Below are 21,369 nucleotides of genomic sequence, written 5' to 3'. Positions count from 1 at the left end.
TTCCCTGACCTGGGATTGAATCCGGGCTCCAGCAGTGAAAGCACTGAGTCCTAACCACTGGACCACCAGGGGATTCCCCTGACCACCTATTTAAAATGGTACCTCTTGCATCGTCCCTATCTCCCTTCTCTGCTTAACTTTTCTCCCAAGCATTTACTGACTTCTTACCTACCATATATTTTATTACTTAAAAATTTCAGAGAGGCAGTATATGCAGTGCTAAAAGCATGAACTCTTGAGCCATCCTGGCCTGGGTTCGAATTCAAGTTCTGCACCTTGCTAGCCATGTGACCTTGGGCAAGTTGCTTAACCTATCTGTGCTGCAGTCCTCTCATCTAGAAAATGGGGATAAGGATGTACCTCGGCGGGCTCATGGAAGGGCGAAATTTGTTGATATCATGAAGTACTCAGTGCAGCGCCTGGCACAGAGTAACTGCTAGATGAGGTGATTGTTAAATAAGAATATTTCTTTCCTTTTATTTATTTTGTGTGTCTGTCTCCCTTACTAGAGACCAGGCAGAAATTTTGTCCGTTTTGTTCTGTGTGGTGTCCCTAGCCCCTAGAACAATGCCCTGTAAATATTTGTTGGATTTCCATTTTAAGGATGAGAAGAGTGAGTTACATAGGTGTTTGGTTTTTTTCTCTGATGTTCAGGCTCTTTCCAGATCAAGTAGATCAGAAATGTTGAGGGTGGGACCCAAGCACCTATATTTTTTTTAATTAAAATTTTAAAAATTGTGATGAAATATACGCAATGTAAAATTACCATCTTAACCATGTTTTAAGTCCAGGGTTCAGTAGTGTTAATTACATTCACAATGTTGTGCAACCAACCTCTAGAACTGTTTTCATCTTGCAAAACCGGAACTCTTACCCATTAAACAACTCCCCCATTCCCCCTCCCCTCAGTCCCTGGCATAGGTACATAGGTGTTTTAGCCAGTTAGAGCTGGGATTTGAACCCAGGTCGAATGTAGGATGCGAGTAAATGATTGAAGGAAAGATCAAACCTTGCAATTGAGGGAACTGCGAGAAACCTGGGAACGCGGAGGCTGAAATGGCCACCGCTGGTCCCGGCTCAACCTTCCGCCCCTCCCTGCCGCCTGCAGCTTCGGCCACCTTCGAGGACTTCCAGATCCGCCCGCACGCCCTCACGGTGCACTCCTACCGAGCGCCTGCCTTTTGCGACCACTGCGGGGAGATGCTCTTCGGCCTAGTGCGCCAAGGCCTCAAGTGTGATGGTGAGAGGCGGAGAGGCTGGAGGCGGGGCCAAGAGGTAGGGTGTGGGCTTGAGGGCGGGGCCGGGGTGGAGCTCAGGACCGGAGGTGGGGCCTAAGAGGTGGGTCTCGGAGGGAGAGGTGAGCGCCCTGAGGCAAAGGCTTGGGGGGAGGAACTGGAGGTGGGAACAAGAGGCGGGCCTTGGTGGAGGGCGGGGTCTGGGTGGGGCTCTGCTTGGGGGTGGGGACTGGGAGGTGGGGCTCCGAGGGAGTGGTAAGGGGCAGATCTTTGGGGGAGGAAAGGAGTGATGGGGAAGGGGACGGAACCTATATCAGGGATCAGTCGGAGATACAGAGCCTGTAGGGAGGCATATATTAAGGGGTTTTTGGAAGGAATTGGCTTACAGGATTGTGGGCCCTGGCAGTTCTGAAATCCCCAGGGCAGGTCGTCAGGAAGAGCAGGCTGGAGCTCTCAGGCAGGAGCTGAAGCCGCTCTCCACCTGGGAAATCTCAGCTCAGCTCTCTAAACCTTTCAGCTGATTGACACAGATTAACTAGGATGATCTCCCTCACTTAAAGTCAGCCGATGCTGGAATTAAATCACGTCTCCAAATACCTTCGCAGCAGCACGCAGATTAACGTTTGAATAACTGGGGATGTGACACATAAAGCTGACCGTCAGAGTCCACCCCTTGGCAACTTGGCACTTCCGTCTGCTAGGGCTGTCCTAACTAAAGATCATGGCCTGGGTGGTGTAAACAATGGAAATTTATTTTCTCCTGGTTCTGGAGGCTGGAAAGTCCAAGATCTGGGTTCCGACAAGATATGGTTCCTGGCGAGGGCTCCTTTCCTAGCTTGCAGGTGGCCACCATCTCATCACGTGCTCACATAGCATGTGGAGAGAGAGCGATTTTTCTTGCCTCTTCGTTTTATAAGGACCCCAATCCCACTGATCAGGGCCCCATGCTTATGGCCTCATTTAACCTTCATTACCTCCTTAAAGGCCCCATCTCCAAATACAGTCACATTGAGGATTAGGGCTTCAACATATGAATTTGGGGGGAACACAAACCATTTGGTCCATAACAGGCACCCATACACGTCTCCCTAAATTGGAGCCAAGATGCCTCAAGGTTAAGCCCAAGTGTCAGGATCCTCAGGTTCACTGTCCGCATCTTTGATGCTTCTGAGGGAGAACGTTGAGATCACGCCTTCCCTACAGACGAAGGTCGCACACCTGCCTTGGCTCTGCTTTACACACAGCGGATGAGGACCATCCGTTCTACAATGACGATCGGCACCTCCATTGTTTATTCACCCTGCCCCGTTATTCGAGGCGTATTCTCAGATGTTCCATTGTTTAAGGATTTCCAGCTTTGTGGGCTGTCATGCTCATGTATAGAAATCTGGAGTCCCTGATACCCTATGTTGCAGGTGACCCACAGCATCAATGAGGACTGTTATCATTCAGCCCTAAATATACTTGTGGAGGACTTCCCCAGTGGTCCAGTGGTTCAGACTCCGTGCTTCTACCGCAGGGGCACAGGTTCGATCCCCGGTCAGGGAACTCAGATGTCCGCATGCCGTGAGGTGCAGCCGAAACAAAAACAAAAACCATAATTAAATAATTTGTGGCGTTATATAAGGACTCCAGGGATAGAGGATAGGCCTGATCCCTAGATAATCAGGTCTGCAAAACTAATCTAGTGCCTTCAAATCTGCTATGAATATTACCATCGTCGACACGCCATATCCAACTCTTGATGTCTTGGTTTATGTAACCTTCGTCATGGGGCAACCCTGGTGTCATCAAGTTCTAATGGCCATTCTCTGAATGGAGTTCATCGGCCCAGCATCACAGTTGATGGTCCAAGTTCATATGGTTCCAAAAGTGGCCTGTACTTAATGCCATTGACACCTTCCTACAGGAGTTTGACTCTACCTTGATACTCATACCAGGAGCCATCGATGCAATTCTGAAATTCTGTGAAGCATGGGAGTGATTAAAGGCCAAAACTGGAATATATGCAATTTGCCATCCGGAAACTCTCCTCGTAGCACCAACAGCGGTCCCCAAGCTTGCCTCTGCAGTGTGACATCGTGCATTCAAGACAGTGCCTATGATGAGGAATTACTGAGCTATAGCAGGAGAAGTCTATAACAAGTGGGCTGCCAGAAGACAGGCTTCAGAAAGTGTCTGAAGGAAGCTTCCAAAGACAGAGGAGCATTCTTTTGTTTTGTTTTGGCCTCGCAGCACATGCGGGATCTTAACTCTCCGACCAGTGGAAGCCAGAGTCTTAACCCCTGGACCGCCAGAAAAGTCCCTGGAGGAGCATTCTTTACTCCAGGATAGAGAGCGATCCTGGAATCATTTGGAATCACCAGAGATTGTATGGAGAAGCGTTTGGGAAGTCCAGTAGGAAATGACAAGCTGAACCTGACTGTTTTATGGTCAAGGATTAAAAATAGAAAAGAAAAAAGAATAGAGTCACACTTCCACATGATATGTTACAACCATCCGGAGTACAACCAAAAATGCTCTTTCCCCAGAAGGCAGTATCCTTATGTGATATTGCCTCCTCTCCATTGATATCCTGTAACTTACGTATCACCATATAAAGTTAATTATTAGGGACTTCCCTGGCAGTCCAGTGGTTAAGGCTCCCCGCTCCCAATGCAGGGGACACGGGTTTGATCACCGGGGAACTAAGATCCTGCATGCCGCAGGGTGCAGGGGGGTGGGGTAGGGGAGTTAATTATTAACATCTTATGTTAGATGATGGGGGGTAGGAGGGAAGAAAACAAAAATATTTGGTATACACACATTCATAACAAAGTACTTATAACTGCGACAATCCTGATGGCTGCAACTGGTCACCTGGCTGCGGCTTCCTTCTCTTCCTTCTTCACTGCGTGCTCCGTATTCCCTTTGCCCTCAGCCAGCACCTCACCTGCTCATGGTGTTTTGCCCGGTGGGGTGGCCCAAACCTTTATTCCTTTTTGGGGGCGGGGGGGCTGCACAGCGCAGCTTGTGGGATCTGAGTTTCCTGACCACAGATTGAACACACGCCCTCGGCAGTGAAAGCGCGGTGTCCTAACCCCTGGACCGTCAGGGAATTCCCCGAACCTCTATTCCTAAAGGCTCTCAGCCATGAGCAGCTCTGCCTGCACTGGGTTTTGTAGTGTTTGCTTGACGTTAATTACACTAGGAGGAGGCATCCTCAGGGATCTGCTCTGCTAGATCTTCAGAAAAAGGGAAGGGGAGGGGGGCGGGGGAGCGGAGCTTGCGAGCCCAGGCCAGGTGGAGGCGACGTCTTTGACCGTCTGGCGCCCCCCACAGGCTGCGGACTGAACTACCACAAGCGCTGCGCCTTCAGCATCCCCAACAACTGCAGTGGGGCCCGCAAGCGACGCCTGTCGTCCACGTCTCTGGCCAGTGGCCATTCGGTGCGCCTCGGCACCTCTGAGTCCCTGCTCAGCATGACTGATGAGCTGGTGAGGGGCTGGGGGAGCGGGGAGGGTTGGTGGCTGGGGAGGGATGGGGCCCACGCGTGGGGGCATCGCACTGAGGTGTCCCTTCCCACCTTGCGGTCTGATAGAGCCGTAGCACCACTGATCTCATCCCTCGCCGCCCCCCATCCTCGTCCTCCTCATCTTCTGCCTCGTCCTACACCGGTCGCCCCATCGAGCTGGACAAGATGCTGCTGTCCAAGGTCAAGGTGCCACACACCTTCCTCATCCACAGCTACACGCGGCCCACTGTCTGCCAGGCTTGCAAGAAACTCCTCAAGGGCCTCTTTCGCCAGGGCCTGCAGTGCAAAGGTCAGAGGGGGGCGGGGAGGGGACTACGGGGGTGGGGTGGGGAGGGACAGTCAGAACCCCCACCCCCACCCCAAACACACACCAGAGGCTTAGGATCGCCCACTGGGCTTGTAGCAGGAAGCAAGAATCTCTGTTCTGATCCTTAAAAGCACAGGGCCTCAGAAGGGGAGTGCCCTGAATCCTGGAGTCCTAGAACCTTTGGAATTCTGCAGTCCTAGGACCTCAGTCGTTAGAAACTTGGAGTCCTAGCAGCTTAGAAATCTAGATTCATATGACACTTAGCATGGAATTCTAAAACTGTAGAACTTGAGAGTTCTCGAATCAGAGATCCTTAGAAACATAACTTTCAAAAATTCTGGACCAAAGGATTCAGCAGAATGAATCACAGAACTTTAGACTCATAAACATTAGAACTACCAAATTACAGATTCTCAGAAGGTTAGAACTTTAAAACCATAGGAAATGAGAATAATAGAAACCTAGAAGCAACACATTTGAGTCTTAGAAGTCTAGGATCATATAGTCTTGGAACCATCCATTTCCAGAGTCCTGGAAATCTAGGGTCCCAGAACTTTGAATTATCAAATTTTGGAATATCAGAAGTCTATATCCATAAGAAGTTAGTCATCCAATTCTAGAATTCATCATAACAATCGAATTCTAGAATCTTAGGTGTCTAGAGCTAAATAACCATAGAAACATTAAGTTCTAGGTTCCTGAGCGTACAGAATCCTAGAACTTTGGAACTATCAGATTCTAGAGGCTTAGAAGTCAAGAATCATACAACTGTAGAGTTACCAAATTGTAGAATTTAGAGACGTAAAACCTTAAAACCTCGGACGTCAAAGAATCTTAGCAGTCTAGAACTGTAGAATCACAGATATATAGAGTTCTAGAAAATGGGACATCAAATTCTGGAGTCTTAGGGATCTAGAATGATAAGGACCTTAGCAAAATAAGTTTTCATACAGTTCCAAGATCTTTGATGTATAGCATCCCAGAATCTTGGAGTCTTTAAACTCTAAAGCAATGACTCTCAACCAAGGACAGTTTTGCCCAAGTGGGGGATGTTTGGCAATGTCTGGAAACATTTTCATTTGTCATATGGGGCTGGTGCTACGGGCATCTGGTGGGTAGAGATCAGGAATGCTGCTAAAAGTCCTATGATGTACAGAACAGCCCCCCACAACAAGGAATTGTCCAGCCCGAAATGTTCCTAGTGCCAAAGGTTGAGAAACCCTGTCCTCGAGAGCCTGAAGCCTAGAATCATAGAATGTTAGATGCGATTACATTCTAGAATTGTAGAAGTCTAGGGTAATGGATATTTACACTGTTAGAACTTTAGACCCTTAGAGTCCTAGGGCTATCAAGCCACAGACACTTCATCTGGCTCTCCTCTATTTAATCGAGCCTCTCCAAAGTTGGGGACTGTGGCTTAAAGGAGGAATGAGCAGGGAAGGGTCAGTTAGCTTTCCTTCCCCCCAAAACAAGAGCAAACTCTTTTGAGACTGGGAGCTAGGAGGTCAAAGGTCAACCCTTAGAGGTGACTTCTCTTCCCCCTCCCACCTGTCTCCATGTTCCCTGTCCTACCAGATTGCAAGTTCAACTGTCACAAACGCTGCGCCACCCGCGTCCCTAATGACTGTCTTGGGGAGGCACTCATCAATGGAGGTAAGAGGCTGGGGGCTGCGTGGGAAAGGGTGGCAGGACCAGGTGGAGGCCCCTCTGATGCCCCTGTCCCTGCAGATGTGCCGATGGAGGAGGCCACCGATTTCAGCGAGGCTGACAAGAGCTGCCTCATGGATGAATCAGATGACTCGGGTTTTGTCCCAGGCTCCCACTCAGAAAATGCTCTCCATGCCAGCGAGGAGGAGGAGGGCGAGGGAGGCAAGGCCCAGAGGTACCCAGGGCCCCCCCAGCGAAGGCCCTTCCCCGTCCCTACAATGGGTTGACATCACCCCGTACCTGTAAATTTCCCAGGTTCCTGAGGCAAATCTTTTCATGCACCCAAACTTTATTTTTTTAACCTAACCTTTTTTCCTGATTTACATTTTTAACAAATTTCAATAGACGCCTATTTTAACATATTGTTTTTCTTTTTTTTTTTTGGAACCGGTAATACAGTCATTCAAAACATATATAGTCAACCTACCCTACTTCCCTGCCTCCCAGCTGCCTGGCCTCTCTCCCCAGAGGATGCCACTAGGATCAGGTTCTGGTGGGTCCTTCCAGAAACAGTCCATATGGCAAAGTGACAGTACAAAGAGTGAGTGAGAACATGGACTCTGGAACCAGACTATTGCATGGCCTTAGGCAAGAGATTAACCTCTCTGGGCCTCAGTTTTCTCATCAGTAAAATGGGGATAAAGTAGTACCTACCATATAGGGTAGTTGTAAGTATGAAATGAGTTCATATAAATCAAGTACCTAAAACAATGCCTGGTATACAGTAGGTGTTAGTTTTAGCTCTCATCCCAGAGCCCCCAAATCTTAAAAAAGCAGGGAAAATATCTGTTTTATTTCTACCATTTTGGCCTTGGATTGACATGTGTGGCCTTAAACAAGTCTCTTCTTTCGGTGCCTCAGTCTTCCCATCTGTAAAATGGAGACAGGAAAATATCCCTAACGACTGGACAGGCAATGGCTTTCTTCTGGCATAGAAGCTCTGAAAAATAATAATAACTTTTACTTAATTACACATCTTAAATTAGAAATGGAATTCATCTTCAACTCCACTAGAATGTGAGGTCAATCGCTTGAGGGCAAGGATAGTTATCTGTCTTCCAAGTGCCTGGGACAAGGCCTGGCTTCTTCCATGGGTGTGGGTGTGGGCTGACTGTTTATCGAGGAGGCAGGGAGACAGGAGGGCTAAAAGCTCAGTGCGCTGGAGGCTGAGAGAGGGATCCTGGCTCCATCATTTAAACTGCTGGTCCTTTCTCTGCCTGCATCGATTTCCTCCTGGGGACCGAGGATGTGCCTTACAGAGCAACTGTGCAAATTCCATTAGATCACGCAGGGAAAGTGCTTTCCAGGTTATAAGTGCTCAGAAAATGGAAAGGGGGTTCTCCCTAGTATTTGAATTTTGAATCTCTAAAGTGGGAAGGGTGAGAGATTATCCATTCGGGGGAATGGGAAGAAAATATTTGAATTTCCATCTATTTTTAATCTAATCCTTTGAAATTTTTTGCTTTCTTGCATATATTTTAGAAAAAAAATTTTGAATTGAAGTATAGTTGATTTACAGTGTTCTGTTAGTTTCAAGTGAACAGCAAAGCGATTCAGCATATATATATATGAATATGTATATGAATATATATATTCTTTTTCAGATTCTTTTTCATTATAGGTTATTAAGATATTGATAACTGCCTTCAAAAATAAAATTAAAAAGGAAATGAGAGGGGCTAGGAAATGGAGACATGCTATCTTAGCAGTTAGGGTTGTTAGAGGAGGCCTCTACAAGGAGGTACCTTTCAGGATATCTGAGGGAGGGGAGGGAAGGAGCCATGTGAAAGATATCTGGGGGAAGAGCCTACCAAGCAGAGGGAACAGCAAGTGCAAAGGCCCTGAGGTGGAACCAAGCATGTTGCAGGAGTAGCAAGGAACCTGGTGTGGCTGAAGCAGGGAGAGCGCAGGGAAGAGAATGGGAAGTGAGGCCAGAGGGGGAATGGGTATTCAGGTTGCAATGGTCACCGAGAGTGCCACCTGGCCCTTGCCACCTGGAACTCAGAATCCCTTTCTCCTGGGTCTTTCCTGGGAATATTTAGTAACAGAATCGTAGGCTATCAGAGTTGGACCTTGAAGGACTTGGGAGGGGAGGGCTGTTGGGAGAGGCAGCCTATTTCACAGATGAGGAAACCAAGTCTCAGTGAGGCAAAGAGAAGTGGCCAAGGCCACTCAAGTCCAGGTCTAGCACAGGGATCAAGAAGTTGTTGGTTCTGGCATTGGGCAATTCACTTAATTTCTCTCAGCCTTCATTTCCTCACTGTCATAATAGCATGTACACAGATGAGAAAAATGAGGCACAGAGAGGCTGAGTCACTTGCCCAATGTCACACAGCTGGCTCCACAATCAATGGGCTCAGTACTAATTAGCACTTACTGGAGGCCCACTCTGTGCCAAGAACTGTGCTAAGCTCCTAAGAAAGGCTTCACTTCTCACAGCAACACCTATGGGCGGAGAAACTGAGGCACAAAGAGGTTAGGTAATTTGCCAGGCATCCTGGCTTCGGAACCCAGCCTCTTAATGTGGGCCTCTCAAGAGTCCCCTTCTTCATTATGGGCAATCTGGAAACCACAGAGGAAAAAAGTGGGGCCAAAAAAACCCCCTGGCTACCCAGAGATGTCCCCCGGCCCCCTGCCCCCCATCCTCGTGGCCCCAGACGCTGTGGTTATTTTCTGCTTGTAATCTCTCACCCCTTCCTTTCTCCCACCCTCAGCTCCCTGGGGTACATCCCCCTAATGAGGGTGGTGCAGTCAGTGCGACACACAACACGGAAATCCAGCACGACGCTTCGCGAGGGTTGGGTGGTTCATTACAGCAACAAGGACACACTGGTGAGTGGGTGGGGCGGGGCCAGGTGGGTGGGGTGAGTTGGGGGAGGGCGGGGCTTGAGGGGGTGGGAGCAGTTGGGGTTTGGAGTGGGCGGGGTCATGCTGGAGGCAGAGCTGGAATTAGAGGAGTGGCTGTAGGGATGAAGAGGGCGGGTCAGGATTTAGGGGAGGGGCGGGACCAAGGCAAGGGCAGAGTGGGGGCGGGGCTAGAGTTAGGGGCGGATTTTGGCTGGGATTAGAGCCCTAGCCGCGTGGGGGACTGGCATCCTCAGTCTCTCAAGCACCTCTCCCAACAGAGGAAGCGGCACTATTGGCGCCTGGATTGCAAGTGCATCACGCTTTTCCAGAACAACACGACCAACAGATACTACAAGGTGGGCCTTCTGGCTCCCAGATCCCCCAGACCTCTCTTTGTCCACTAGCTTCTCCCCTCTTCTCCCAGTTGCTTCAGCCAAACACCTGCGAATCACACCCTCTGCCCACCCCCTGCTTGCCCACTTCCATCCTATCAGCAAGTGTCGCCCACCTGGACGCCCTGCCCTGTGTTTGATCTCAGCTCCATCACTTTCCAGCTGGGGGACCCAGGCAAGTTACCTCACCTCTCTGCACCCCGCGTGTCTCACCTGTAAAAGGCCTCAAAGAATAGTCCTCGCCTCAGGGCTGTTGCCAGAATTCAAGAAGATACATGGAGCAATTATTTTAGGTCCATGTGTATATGAAGCTCTGTTAAACTCCCAGTAATTATGTGTTATTATAATTTTATAATTCACTTATTGAATTCTTTCATCACCGCCTTCCATGCCAGCGCTGCATTCCAGCCAGTCTCCTCCCTGGTCCTTGCTTCTGCCCTTGCCCTCCTAGTCTTTTCCCAAAGAGCAGCCAGAGGAGTCTATTAAAACCATCACAACCTTCCAATGGCTCCCACTTCCCTTGGAGAAAAACCCAGACACCTTGCTGTTTACCTGCTCTAGAGCATCTTCCTTACCCTTCCCGTGGCTGCTTCCTTCTCATCCTTGCCATCTTCCTCAAGCCACGCTATCTAAAATACCATCCTCACCACGACGTCTCTGTCTCCTGGTTTTATTGGCTATATAAATCTGTCTCTCTCATTCTTTCTTTCTTTTCTTCCTCCCTTCCTTTGTCTTTCAACACTTTTAAAAGCACACTCTTTTCCCTCCCCCATAGACCCTGTACCTTCTCTCCTCCCAGGGCCCCTTCTGTCTCCTTTCTGGTTTCCTATGTCAGGCCCATCCTCTCCCATCCTCCCTCCACACACAGCCAGAGAGAATTGCTTCCCGCCTTGAACTCAACCCTTCCATGGCTCCCTGGGGCCCTGGAGACAAAGCCCAGGCTCCTCTCTGTGGCCCACAAGGCCCTGCAGGTCTGGCCCTAGCCTGATTTCCTTTATTTATTCATCAAACATGGCATACCTACTGTGTGGCAGGCACCATCCATGTAATGGGGATATGGCATGTACCTTGAACACAAGCCTTTTCTACCTCAGGGCCTTTGCACATGCCTTCCCCAGACATTCCTCCACCAGCTAGCCTCTTCTTACCTTTCTGATCTCTGTTTCAATGTAACTTCTACCAGGAGGCCTTTCCTGACCACTCCATGCAAACCAGCCCCTTTCCCACTGACACTGGATTCTGTGTGCTCATCTGCGAGTAAGTGGAGAGCCCCAGGGTCTGCCTGGCGCCCTCACCTGTACTGGCTCTGTGTCCTGCCAGGAAATTCCACTGTCTGAAATCCTCACCGTGGAACCTGCCCAGAACTTCAGCCTTGTGCCACCAGGCACCAACCCTCACTGCTTCGAGATTGTCACTGCCAATGCCACCTACTTTGTGGGTGAAACCCCTGGTGGGGCCCCAGGGGGGCCCAGCGGGCAGGGGGCCGAGACTGCTCGGGGCTGGGAGACGGCCATCCGCCAGGCCCTGATGCCCGTCATCCTCCAGGATGCTCCCAGCGCCCCAGGCCATGCGCCCCACAGTAAGTCCCTCACCCTGGGTCCCTGGGAGGATGGGTCTCAGAGGGCTTGGGTGGGGTCCTAGACGAGGGAAGAAGAGCCAAGGAGAAGTCAGGGAATGGCAGAGTGGAGAATGTGACTTCTGGACTCAGCAGGTCCGGGTCTACATCATTAAGCCCCAGACCTAACGTACAGCCTTGAGCATGTCACTTTCCCTTTCTGAGTCTTGTCCTGGGGGGATAATGACTCCTCCACATTGTAAGTTCAGACCTTTTAATTCATGTTCCTTTGTGCCTGGCCTGTACTGGACAGTGCTGGGGCCACAGTGGTGACCAAGACAGCCCAGGACCTGCCCTCCTGGGGTTCATAATCCAGTAAGGAAGCCGGACCTGTTCCCAGACAGTGATGATTCAGAGTGGGCAGGGCTAGGACAGGGGAGCCAGAGGGCGGTGGGAGCTCACAGTGGGTAACTAACCCAGCCTGGTATCCAGGAGGGCTTCCTGGAGGAGGCAACATCTGAGCTAAGACCTAGAAGTTGAGGAGGGGTGAAATGAAGGGAAAGGAAATGGGAAATCCTTTCAGGCAGAGGCAAAGGATGATCAGAGAGTCCCAGGTTCCCGCCTTATGAAGCTCAGTCCAGGGTGAGTAGACAGACATTCATCAGATCATCCTGGATGAATGACAAGCGGGATATAGAACATGTGCTAAAGGAATCTGACGTGGCCCCAGGAGTGACACTTGAGCTGAGACTGAGAGAGAAAGAGGATTTAACTAATTCCAGAATGAGGGAAAGAGCATTTCTGGCAGAGGAGACTCCATGTGCAAAGGCCCAGAGACAGGAGAGAATTTGCTGTATCAGAGGCCCTTCCAGGAGGCCAGCATGTCGGGAATACACAACAGCAAGGGAGGGGTGAAGTCAAAGAGGCAGAGAGACCAGACTCTTCCTGTTAGGCCATTTAAGGGGCTTGGCCTTCCTCAAGGCTCTGGGGAGCCGTGGCAGGGTTTTGAGCAGGGGAAGGACAGGCTCAGGTTTGTGCTTCAGCAAGATGCCTCTGGCTTCCCTATGGAGGGTGAATAGGAAAGGGCGGGAAAGGGCAGGGAGACCAGGGAGGAGGCTGAGGGGCAAAGGACCAGAAGTTCCTCAGGGAGGGGACAGATGTTCAGATGGCAGAAGGATCAAGACTTTGGAAATGCCTGACCTTGGTTGGATTAGTAGTGGGGCAAATGCAGGGGAGGATGTTGGAGTTTCCCACTGAGTCTCAGTTTCCTCCTCTGTAAAATGGGATCATGACTTGGTGCTGAGATCACAGAGTGAAATGCATTCATGGCAGGACTTTTTTGAGTGCCTGTCTCATTTCCTCCTCTCACTGGCCCTAGGAGGGAGGTCTTTTTATTGTTTCCATTCTTCCAGAGGAGGAAACTGAGGTTCTTAGTGGATGAGTCAGTCAGTAGCCTGACTGACTACTGGCTCCAGAGGGTGGAGTTACGGACGGACATGATCTTGAGAGTGGAGTCCCCTCACCTCCACCTCCCCCTCTCCCCAGGACAAGCTTCTCTGAGCATCTCTGTGTCTAACAGCCAGATTCAAGAGAATGTGGTGAGACCCTGCCCATGCCCCGTGGCCCCAAGGATGTGCTTCCCCCTCCCCCTCCCAAACAGCCTCCCAGTTCTCCTGCCCTCCCAGTCTCCTTGACCTCCCCACCTCCATTTGCACCCCTGACCCTCCTCCCTGTCCCACCCTGCAGGACATCGCCACTGTGTACCAGATCTTCCCGGACGAGGTGCTGGGCTCGGGCCAGTTTGGAGTGGTCTATGGCGGTAAGGATAGCTCAAGAGCTGACCCAGAAAGGGGTCTTCAGGGTTTCTGAGCTCCAGACCTTCCCTCTGATTGGCTGCTCGCTCACCACTTTTTCTAGTTGATTAGAAAGCTAGATCCTGGGGGCAGAGGTTGCAGGCTCACTTTTTCTCACTGGGAAAGGCCAGTGACTTTCTCCTGTTATTAATAGGGCAGGTAAATTCTGCGCTGATTGGCCACAGAGCTAGATGCTAGATTCTGATTGGTTACAAATCTAGCTCCCCAAGTTATAAATTCCCCTCCTCGGTGCTCTGTCTTTACCTTCCTTCATTCCACCTTTATTCCCATGGCCCCCCCCCCCACATCTCTCCTGGTGGCCCCTCAGAGCCCCCCCTTGACGGGCTGTCATCCACCTCTGCCCAACTCTGGCTGTGTCTCTCTGGTGGGGGCTTCCTCTTGCCAGGACTGGAAGGTCCTGATCCTCTCATCCCCCACCTCCCCCACCTCCTGCCCAGGAAAGCACCGGAAGACAGGCCGGGACGTGGCAGTAAAGGTCATCGACAAACTGCGTTTCCCCACCAAGCAGGAGAGCCAACTCCGGAACGAAGTGGCCATTCTACAGGTGACCCCTTGGGTCTGTGGCCCAGCTCTGTCCCCTTTCCACCCAGGAAGGGCCTTCCCTTCCCACTTCCTCCTTTGCCCCCTTCCTACTTCCTCCAGTCTGGGGGTGGTCTGGGAAGGCTTCCTAGAGGAGGCAGTATGCATGTTGAGACTGAAGGGTGGAAAAGGTATTCTGAGCAGAGGGACCAGCCTGTGCAAAGGTCCAGAGGTGAGAGGGAACACGAAGTCCTCTAGGCGCTTGAAGGAGTTCAAGGTTACTAGATGGTTTCTGTGAAGAAAGGTGGCGGGCGGTGAGGCTAGGGAGGAGGGTGGGGTCACACCTTACTTACTTCTGAAGGTGCTGGGGAGCCATGGAAGGATTTTGAGCAGGGAAGGGACAGGGTCAGATGTGAACTTTAGGAAGATCCCTCTGGGGACTTCCATGGCGGTCTGGTGCTCTCACTCCCGAGGGCGTGGGTTCAATCCCTGGTCAGGGAACTAAGATCCCACAAGCCATGTGGCGTGCCCCTGCCCCCGCCTCCCCCCCAAAAAGCGCAATGTTAGAAAGATCCCTCTGGCTGCTATTGAAGGGTAGGTGGAAAGGGTGTAGGGATGGAGCCTGGACCCCAGGGAGGAGGCTGCGTGGGGACCTGGGTGGGAGAGATGGCATTCGGCCAGGCAAGGGCTGGGGAAGATGAAGGAAGGCAGGGATTTAAAAGATGCAGATGTACAAAGCTCCTTCCCATTTCTCCACGCTCCCCTTCTCTTGCTCCTGCAACCCTGGACCTTCACCAGAATTTCATGATGTAAGGATCCTTCCGGACACCTGGTGGTGCAGGAGGTGTGGTTCTGTCTGAGGACGCAGAAGCCCTTTCCCCTCCCCCAGTGCCACCCCCAGGGAAGGGACAGCCGACCCTCTGGGGACATCCTTCTTGTTTGTCTTCTGCCTGCTCCCATGTCTTGCCTTCTGGGGTCCCACGTTTGTGGGTGACCTGGGTTCTGACCCCCACCCCGCCCCCCAACCCCATCCATTCCAGAGTCTGCGGCACCCGGGGATTGTCAACCTGGAGTGTATGTTCGAGACCCCAGAGAAGGTGTTTGTGGTGATGGAGAAGCTGCACGGGGACATGCTGGAGATGATTCTCTCCAGCGAGAAGGGCCGGCTGCCTGAGCGCCTCACCAAGTTCCTCATTACCCAGGTGCGCCCCGCCTACCGCCCCGCCCACCGCCGGCCTCCCTCCCCCCGGCTCCCCACCTGCTCCGCAAGACACACTTGTGCCGGATGTGCACCGAAGGGCAGGCAGACCTTGGGTGGGAGTCATAATAGCGGATACTAGAAAACGTAATAATAGAGTAATAATCATCATCATAGAAAAAGTATTAGAATGATAATTTTAAAATTAAAATAGAGGAAAGTTGGGACTTCCTAGGTGGTGCAGTGGTTAAGAATCCGCTTGTCAATGCAGGGGACATGGGTTCGATCCCTGCTGCAGGAAGATCCCACATGCTGAGGAGCAACTAAGCTGGTACACCAAAAAAAAAAAAAAAAAGAGGAAAGTAGAACAGTTAATAGAATAATAATCATAGAGTAATAACAATAGAAACATAATAGGATAATATGTAGAAAATAAAAGAGTAGTAATAACTATTATTATACAAAAGTAACAAATGATTATTATTTTATATTTTGTTATTACTTTATATAATGAGTCAGGTTCGCTGGGCCTGTCTTTATTCCTGAAGAAAAAGGGAAGGGGCGAGAGGCCATTCTCAGGGGAGATGATTCATTCATTCATTTACTAAATAATTCAAGAAACACTGCCTGAACCCCTGCCCTGTGCCTGGCCCACACTGGGCAGTGCGAGGACACGGTGGTGACCAACAGAGCCCCAGCCCTGGACACTCATCACCCAGAGGGGGAGGGGCTGGGACGGGGCATGCTGATAATAAGGATGACAAACAATGTGGTCACTCACCTTTATTGAGCACTGACTGTATGCCAGGCACTGTTTTAGTTCATTTAATCTTCATAGCAACCTATGTGGTAGTGGTTATGATCACTCCCATTTTACTGAGGCTCAGAGACTTTAAGGAACTCAGCCAGGGTCACACAGCTGGTGGGATTTAAACCCAGGAGCTGTGCTTTTACCGAGTGAAGTCAAACTAATTTCTGTTATGTGTGTGTGCGCGCGTGCATGCATTTTAATTGATTTCATATTATATATAACACTGTGCTGTTCTGCTTACTTTCTTCACTGTCATAGTGCTTCCGGAAGACTGTTCTATTTCATTGTGTAGTTGGCAGGACTGCCTCTTTTTCTTAATTGCATCCCATGACGGATATCACCAGATTCCCCAGTTGCTGAGCACGTAGTTGGTTTCACTGTTCCACTACTGCAAACATCCTGTGAACATTTGTCTACAAACATCGACAGGCTCTGGTGGGAGAATTTCAACAGAATGTGTTTCAAATAGTAGACTCCCGAGCCCAGGGAAATGTGCTTTAAATTTTTTAAAAAGATGTTGCGTGGTTATTCTCTGAAACCTCTTTCAATCTTTGTTCTCACCAACAAAGTTTGAGGGTGTCTATTTTCTCACTCCTTACTAACTCTGGATAATATAATCACCAGGGTTTTTTGTTTGTTTTTTGTTTGCCATGCCACATGGCTTGAGGGATCTTAGTTCCCGAACCAGTGATTGAACCCAGGCCACGGCAGTGAAAGCATCAAGTCCTAATCACTGGACCACCAGGGAATTCCCAATATAATCACCAGTCTTAAAGGTGGAAAAATAATACTTCATGTAGCTTCATTTGGTGGTTTAAAAATGATGGGTGAAGTTGAGCATATTTTCACATGTTTATTGGCCTGTGCTTTATGCACTTTGTCCATTTTTCAATTGAATTATTCTTATTGAATTGTAAGAGCTCTTTGTATATGAAGGACCCTGGATCTTTGTTGCTTGTATTGTTCCTGTCTTTTATCCCAGTATTTCTTTTCCTCTTCATTTTGTTCATGGTGTTTACTTTCATTTTCTGGGTTCCACAACCTTCCTAGAAAGATCTTTCCACCTGGCTGGTCCCACACCTGATTCTGGGACATGTTCTCTGTTGGTTGCAAAGTCCCATGTGCTGGCTTCCTTTCTCCAGGCCCAGAACCCTTGCTCTCCCAAGCTGTGTGCCTTTGTCAGGCTGGCTTGCGGAGTGGGGATAGAAACCCACTGAGGCAGACTCACCCAGACTTTAGGTGGGGAGAGGAAACTGCCTGCCTTCAGCAACTGAGGCAGTTTCTCTTTCTGGTCTTTCACCTCTTCCTCTCTTTTTGCCTGTGCTCTTCTCTCTCTTTCTTTTTCTCTCTGCAGATTTCTGCTTTTTGCCTCTTGTCTGCCTCACCGCAAGTCCTGTGCTAAGCCCTATACCTCATGAACTTATAGGCTTCACAACCACCTTTGAGGTAGGTATTACTATAACCCCCATCTGACAGATGAGGAAACAGGTGGAGGGAGGTTCCTAGTTCTCACCCAAGGTTACACAGCTACAAGGTCACATCGCTAGGTAGCAATCTGGCCAAGGTTTGAAGCTGGGTCTGTCTAGCTTCCAATCCGCCCTTTTTCTTCACCACATTTACTAGGGGTTGGGAAAATCAATAAACTGAAGATCTGTAGAAGAGGATGTCTGTGTACATCTTGGGATCTCAGTCTCCCAGTCTATAGAATGAGGAGCTTGGACCTCAGCAGTAGCTTTCAAATAGCATTTCCATACTTGAAAATCATCTAGGGAAAAGAATGAGAAAGTACAAATATTTCAGTTCTCAGATATAGATTACAACTTCATGCTTATTATCACTCTGTACTTCGGTGCAGTTGGCATTTTGTTTGGGTTACACACAATCAAGGAAAATCGTGGCTCCCATAGATAACTGGTTACTAATGTTAGCAATTTTTTGTTTTGTTTTGTTTTTAAGTCAGCTTACCTTGCCATCATAGAATACTCCTGCGTTAACAGATACAGCAGGAAAAACTTTATTTGAAACACAGGAATACATCCACTAACAGGCCATCACAAGAATAATAACTAAAAACAACAACAATAATAATAGCTCACATGGAGTGCTTGCTCTGTGCCAGACACTGCCCTAAGCACTTTATGTGCCTCAACTCATTCAAAGCTCACAGCAACCCATGAGGATGGGTACTGTTATTAGCCCCATTTTACAGGTGAGAAAACTGAGACCCAGAGAGGTAAAGTGACTTGCCCTAGGCAACAGGCTAGTAAGTGTGGAGCCAGGTTTGCTACCTTGGTAGGCTGGCTTTAGAATCCCCCCACCTTTTAAAGATGTTACGTTTGATTTATAACATGTCATATTGGTATTGTTTGTATTGTTTCATATTTCAGTTTTTTAATGGCTGAAAAATATTTTTTTAAACCTTGAATCACACAGTAGTACCTCCTTGAAAGCCACTGTTTTATTCATAGCTCTTTTTCATCAGAATTCACATGCCAGAGGCTCTCAGCATCTTCCCAAACCCTCTGCTCCAGTTCAGCCTTCCTAGAATTATATGTCCAACTCCTGTCTCTGATGGAAATGGTTCCGGGGTTCTGAAATTCTTCTTTCGTGCTCCAGTGCCTCCCCTGGTCCTGGGGGTCATCTTTAGGGATACAGAGAGGGGCATGGGTGGGGTTTGGAGGGCTGGCTGTTGAAGGCAGAATCTCGGGGCAGGGACCTTTCTATCTTTCTTACTGGCCCCATCTCTTCCCCTCAGATCCTGGTGGCTTTGAGACACCTTCACTTCAAGAATATTGTCCACTGTGACTTGAAACCGGAAAACGTCTTGCTGTCGTCAGCCGACCCGTTTCCTCAGGTCAGACATGTCCCCTCCTGACTTGGGGAAGTCCATCCAATACTGGTGGTGGGTGCATTAATTAAGATAATTAATCAGATACAGAGATCCAAGATAACAATGGCTTAAATGAGATAGAGGCTTGTTTCTCACTCATGAAGGGTCCAGCAGAAGCATTTTGAGGCTGAAAAAGCAGTTCCATGGTGTTGGGGACCACAGCTCCTGCCTGCAGTCTTGTTCTGGCCTCTCTGTGGCATTGCCCCACCCCCATGTGAAAAGATAATAGGAGGGGGAGGGAGGAAAGAAACAGAGTAGAAGAAATGGACACACCCCTTTCCTTCCCCAGTTGCAGAGCACTTCTCACATCCCATTGGCTGGTGCTTGATCATGTGGTCGTGGCTGGCTGCAAGGGAAGCTGGGAAATGTAGTTTTAATTCTGGGTGGTCATGTAGCTCATTAAATTCAGGATTTTTATTAAGGGGAGAAGCAGAGAACATATTGCGAGGAGCAACTGGTAATTTCTTTTGTGGGTCTCTTAGGAAAACGGGGGATTTTTTGTTTGTGTTTTGGGGTTTTTTTTTTTTCCATCCCATTTCCCTCCCTTCTTCCCCAGAGAATGTTTTGGGTTTTGGAAAAAAAAATTATTTGGCTGTACCAGGTCTTAATCACGGCATGCGAAAACTTTGTTGCCCCATGCAGGATCTTTAGTTGAGGCATGTGGGATCTAGTTCCCTGACCAGGGATCAGACCCGGGCCCCCTGCATTGGGAGCACTGTGTCTTAACCACTGGGCCACCCTGGAAGTCCGAGGAAAACAGTTTTGATGAGCCTCTGACTTGTGGATGAGAATCCCCTTGAGGCAGAGCCAGCCTGAGCAAGGGTGATGATTATACCAGCTACAACTGAACATGTGTTTACCGTGTTTCAGGGCCTTTGGTTACAGGTTCTCATTTAGCTCTTCCACATCCCTGTGAAGTTTTTGCTTTATTACCTATGCTTTGCAATTACTTAGTTCATTTCATTTTAAAAGCTCATTTTAGTCATCAACTAAAAGTTCCTGTGCGCCCACTATGTGCCAAGCTCTATGCTGGGGCATGAGGAACTGTGGTAAGTAGAGACATCCCCATCTCTATGCTTACTGGCTTGCAGCTGGGGGTGATTTTGCCGCCCCCCCCCCCCACCCCCGGGAGCATCTGATAATGTTGGAGACGTTTTTGGTGGTCACAACTGTTTAGGGGGGTGGTTGCTGCTGGCATCTAGGAATGCTGTTAAACATCCTACAGTGCGCAGGACAGCCCCATAGCAAAGGGTTATCTTTCCCTAATGCCAAGAGTGCAGGGAATGAGAAACGCTAACTTCGAGCACTAACATCCACTAGAAATACAATGTGAACTATATGTGTGTCATTTTACATTTTCTAGTTGCCTCATTTTAAGCAGCGAAAAGAAACTGGTGAAACTAACTTTAATAATTATTCTAGTATATCTAAATATGACCATTTCAACATGTAATCAGCATAAATATTATTAATGAAATATTCTTTCTTTTCATACTAAGTCTTCCAGATCTGGTGTGTATTTTACACTTAACAGCACATCTCAATTCAGAAATTTCTATCAGAAATACTTGATTTTGTACTTAGGTTTCATAAAATTAACTGTTGGGAAAGTAGATCGACATACCCAAGTTGTTCCAAGCATATTTAAAAGTTTCCCAATAACAAAATCTAGATTCCCTTTTTATTTTACTATTTTATTTTATTTTTTATTTTTGGACCTACCTCACGGCATGTGGGATCTTAGTTTCCTGACCAGGGATTGCACCCATGCCCTCCTGCAGTGAAAGCCCAGATTCTTAAACACTGGATCACCAGGGAAGTCCCTAGGATCCCTTTTTAAATATAAATTAGTTAAAATTAAATAAAAAGTAGTTCCTCAGCTGCACTTGCCACATTCAAGTGCTCAGCAGCCACATGTGGCCAGTGGCCACCATACTGGACAGCAAAGACCATGGAAAAGCAAAGGTTGATCAAATTGTCACAAAAATGTAATTATATCTGTGATGAGTTTTGTGACACACTTCTATGAGCTCACATAACTGTATAGCCCAGTGGAGGGCCAGAGAAAATCTATCTGGAAAAAGAGTAGTTGGTGGGGCAGGGGGTAGGGCAAGTGTTCTAGGCAGTGGAAACTGCCTGTGCAAAGACCCTGTGGTGGAAACATCTGTACTTTTGTTTTTTTAACAGCTTTATTGAGATATAATGCATGTACTATACAATTCACCGACTTAAAGTATACAATTCAGTGGCTTTTAGTGTATTCAGAGTTGTGCAACCGTCACCATGATCAATTTTGGAACATTTTTGTCACCGCCAAAGGAATCTCGTACCTCTTACATCCTCCAGTCCCACCATCCCCCCACCCCCAACCACTAATCTACTTTCTGTGGATTTCCCTGTTCTGGGCATTTCATATAAATGGAATAAACTATATATATATGTAATTTATGTATATAATATACAATAATATAATATGTGGTCCTTTGTGACTGGCTTTTTTTACTTATGTTACTGTTTTCA

General features: G+C 48.6%; 1 protein-coding gene across 3 annotated transcripts in view; it reads left to right on the top strand.

Annotated features, from left to right (window-relative positions):
* The window catches only part of PRKD2 (protein kinase D2), a 32,641-nt gene that overhangs the window by 5,919 nt on the left and 5,353 nt on the right, over window positions 1-21,369 (top strand). For all 3 annotated transcript variants that reach the window (XM_057711722.1, XM_057711724.1, XM_057711723.1), the window contains 13 exons: window positions 1,109-1,240; window positions 4,557-4,711; window positions 4,816-5,038; window positions 6,632-6,709; window positions 6,785-6,938; window positions 9,478-9,595; window positions 9,889-9,966; window positions 11,323-11,581; window positions 13,103-13,155; window positions 13,304-13,376; window positions 13,869-13,975; window positions 14,991-15,152; window positions 18,715-18,813. In XM_057711722.1, coding sequence (XP_057567705.1) covers window positions 1,109-1,240; window positions 4,557-4,711; window positions 4,816-5,038; window positions 6,632-6,709; window positions 6,785-6,938; window positions 9,478-9,595; window positions 9,889-9,966; window positions 11,323-11,581; window positions 13,103-13,155; window positions 13,304-13,376; window positions 13,869-13,975; window positions 14,991-15,152; window positions 18,715-18,813 — 1,691 coding nt within the window. The remainder of the gene's footprint in view (window positions 1-1,108; window positions 1,241-4,556; window positions 4,712-4,815; window positions 5,039-6,631; window positions 6,710-6,784; window positions 6,939-9,477; window positions 9,596-9,888; window positions 9,967-11,322; window positions 11,582-13,102; window positions 13,156-13,303; window positions 13,377-13,868; window positions 13,976-14,990; window positions 15,153-18,714; window positions 18,814-21,369) is intronic.

This window comes from Hippopotamus amphibius, chromosome 16, assembly GCF_030028045.1.
Source record: "Hippopotamus amphibius kiboko isolate mHipAmp2 chromosome 16, mHipAmp2.hap2, whole genome shotgun sequence".
In the NCBI taxonomy this organism is placed as follows: domain Eukaryota; kingdom Metazoa; phylum Chordata; class Mammalia; order Artiodactyla; family Hippopotamidae; genus Hippopotamus; species Hippopotamus amphibius.
Note: the sequence above shows the minus strand (reverse complement) of the source record. Positions and strands in the feature narration are given on the sequence as shown.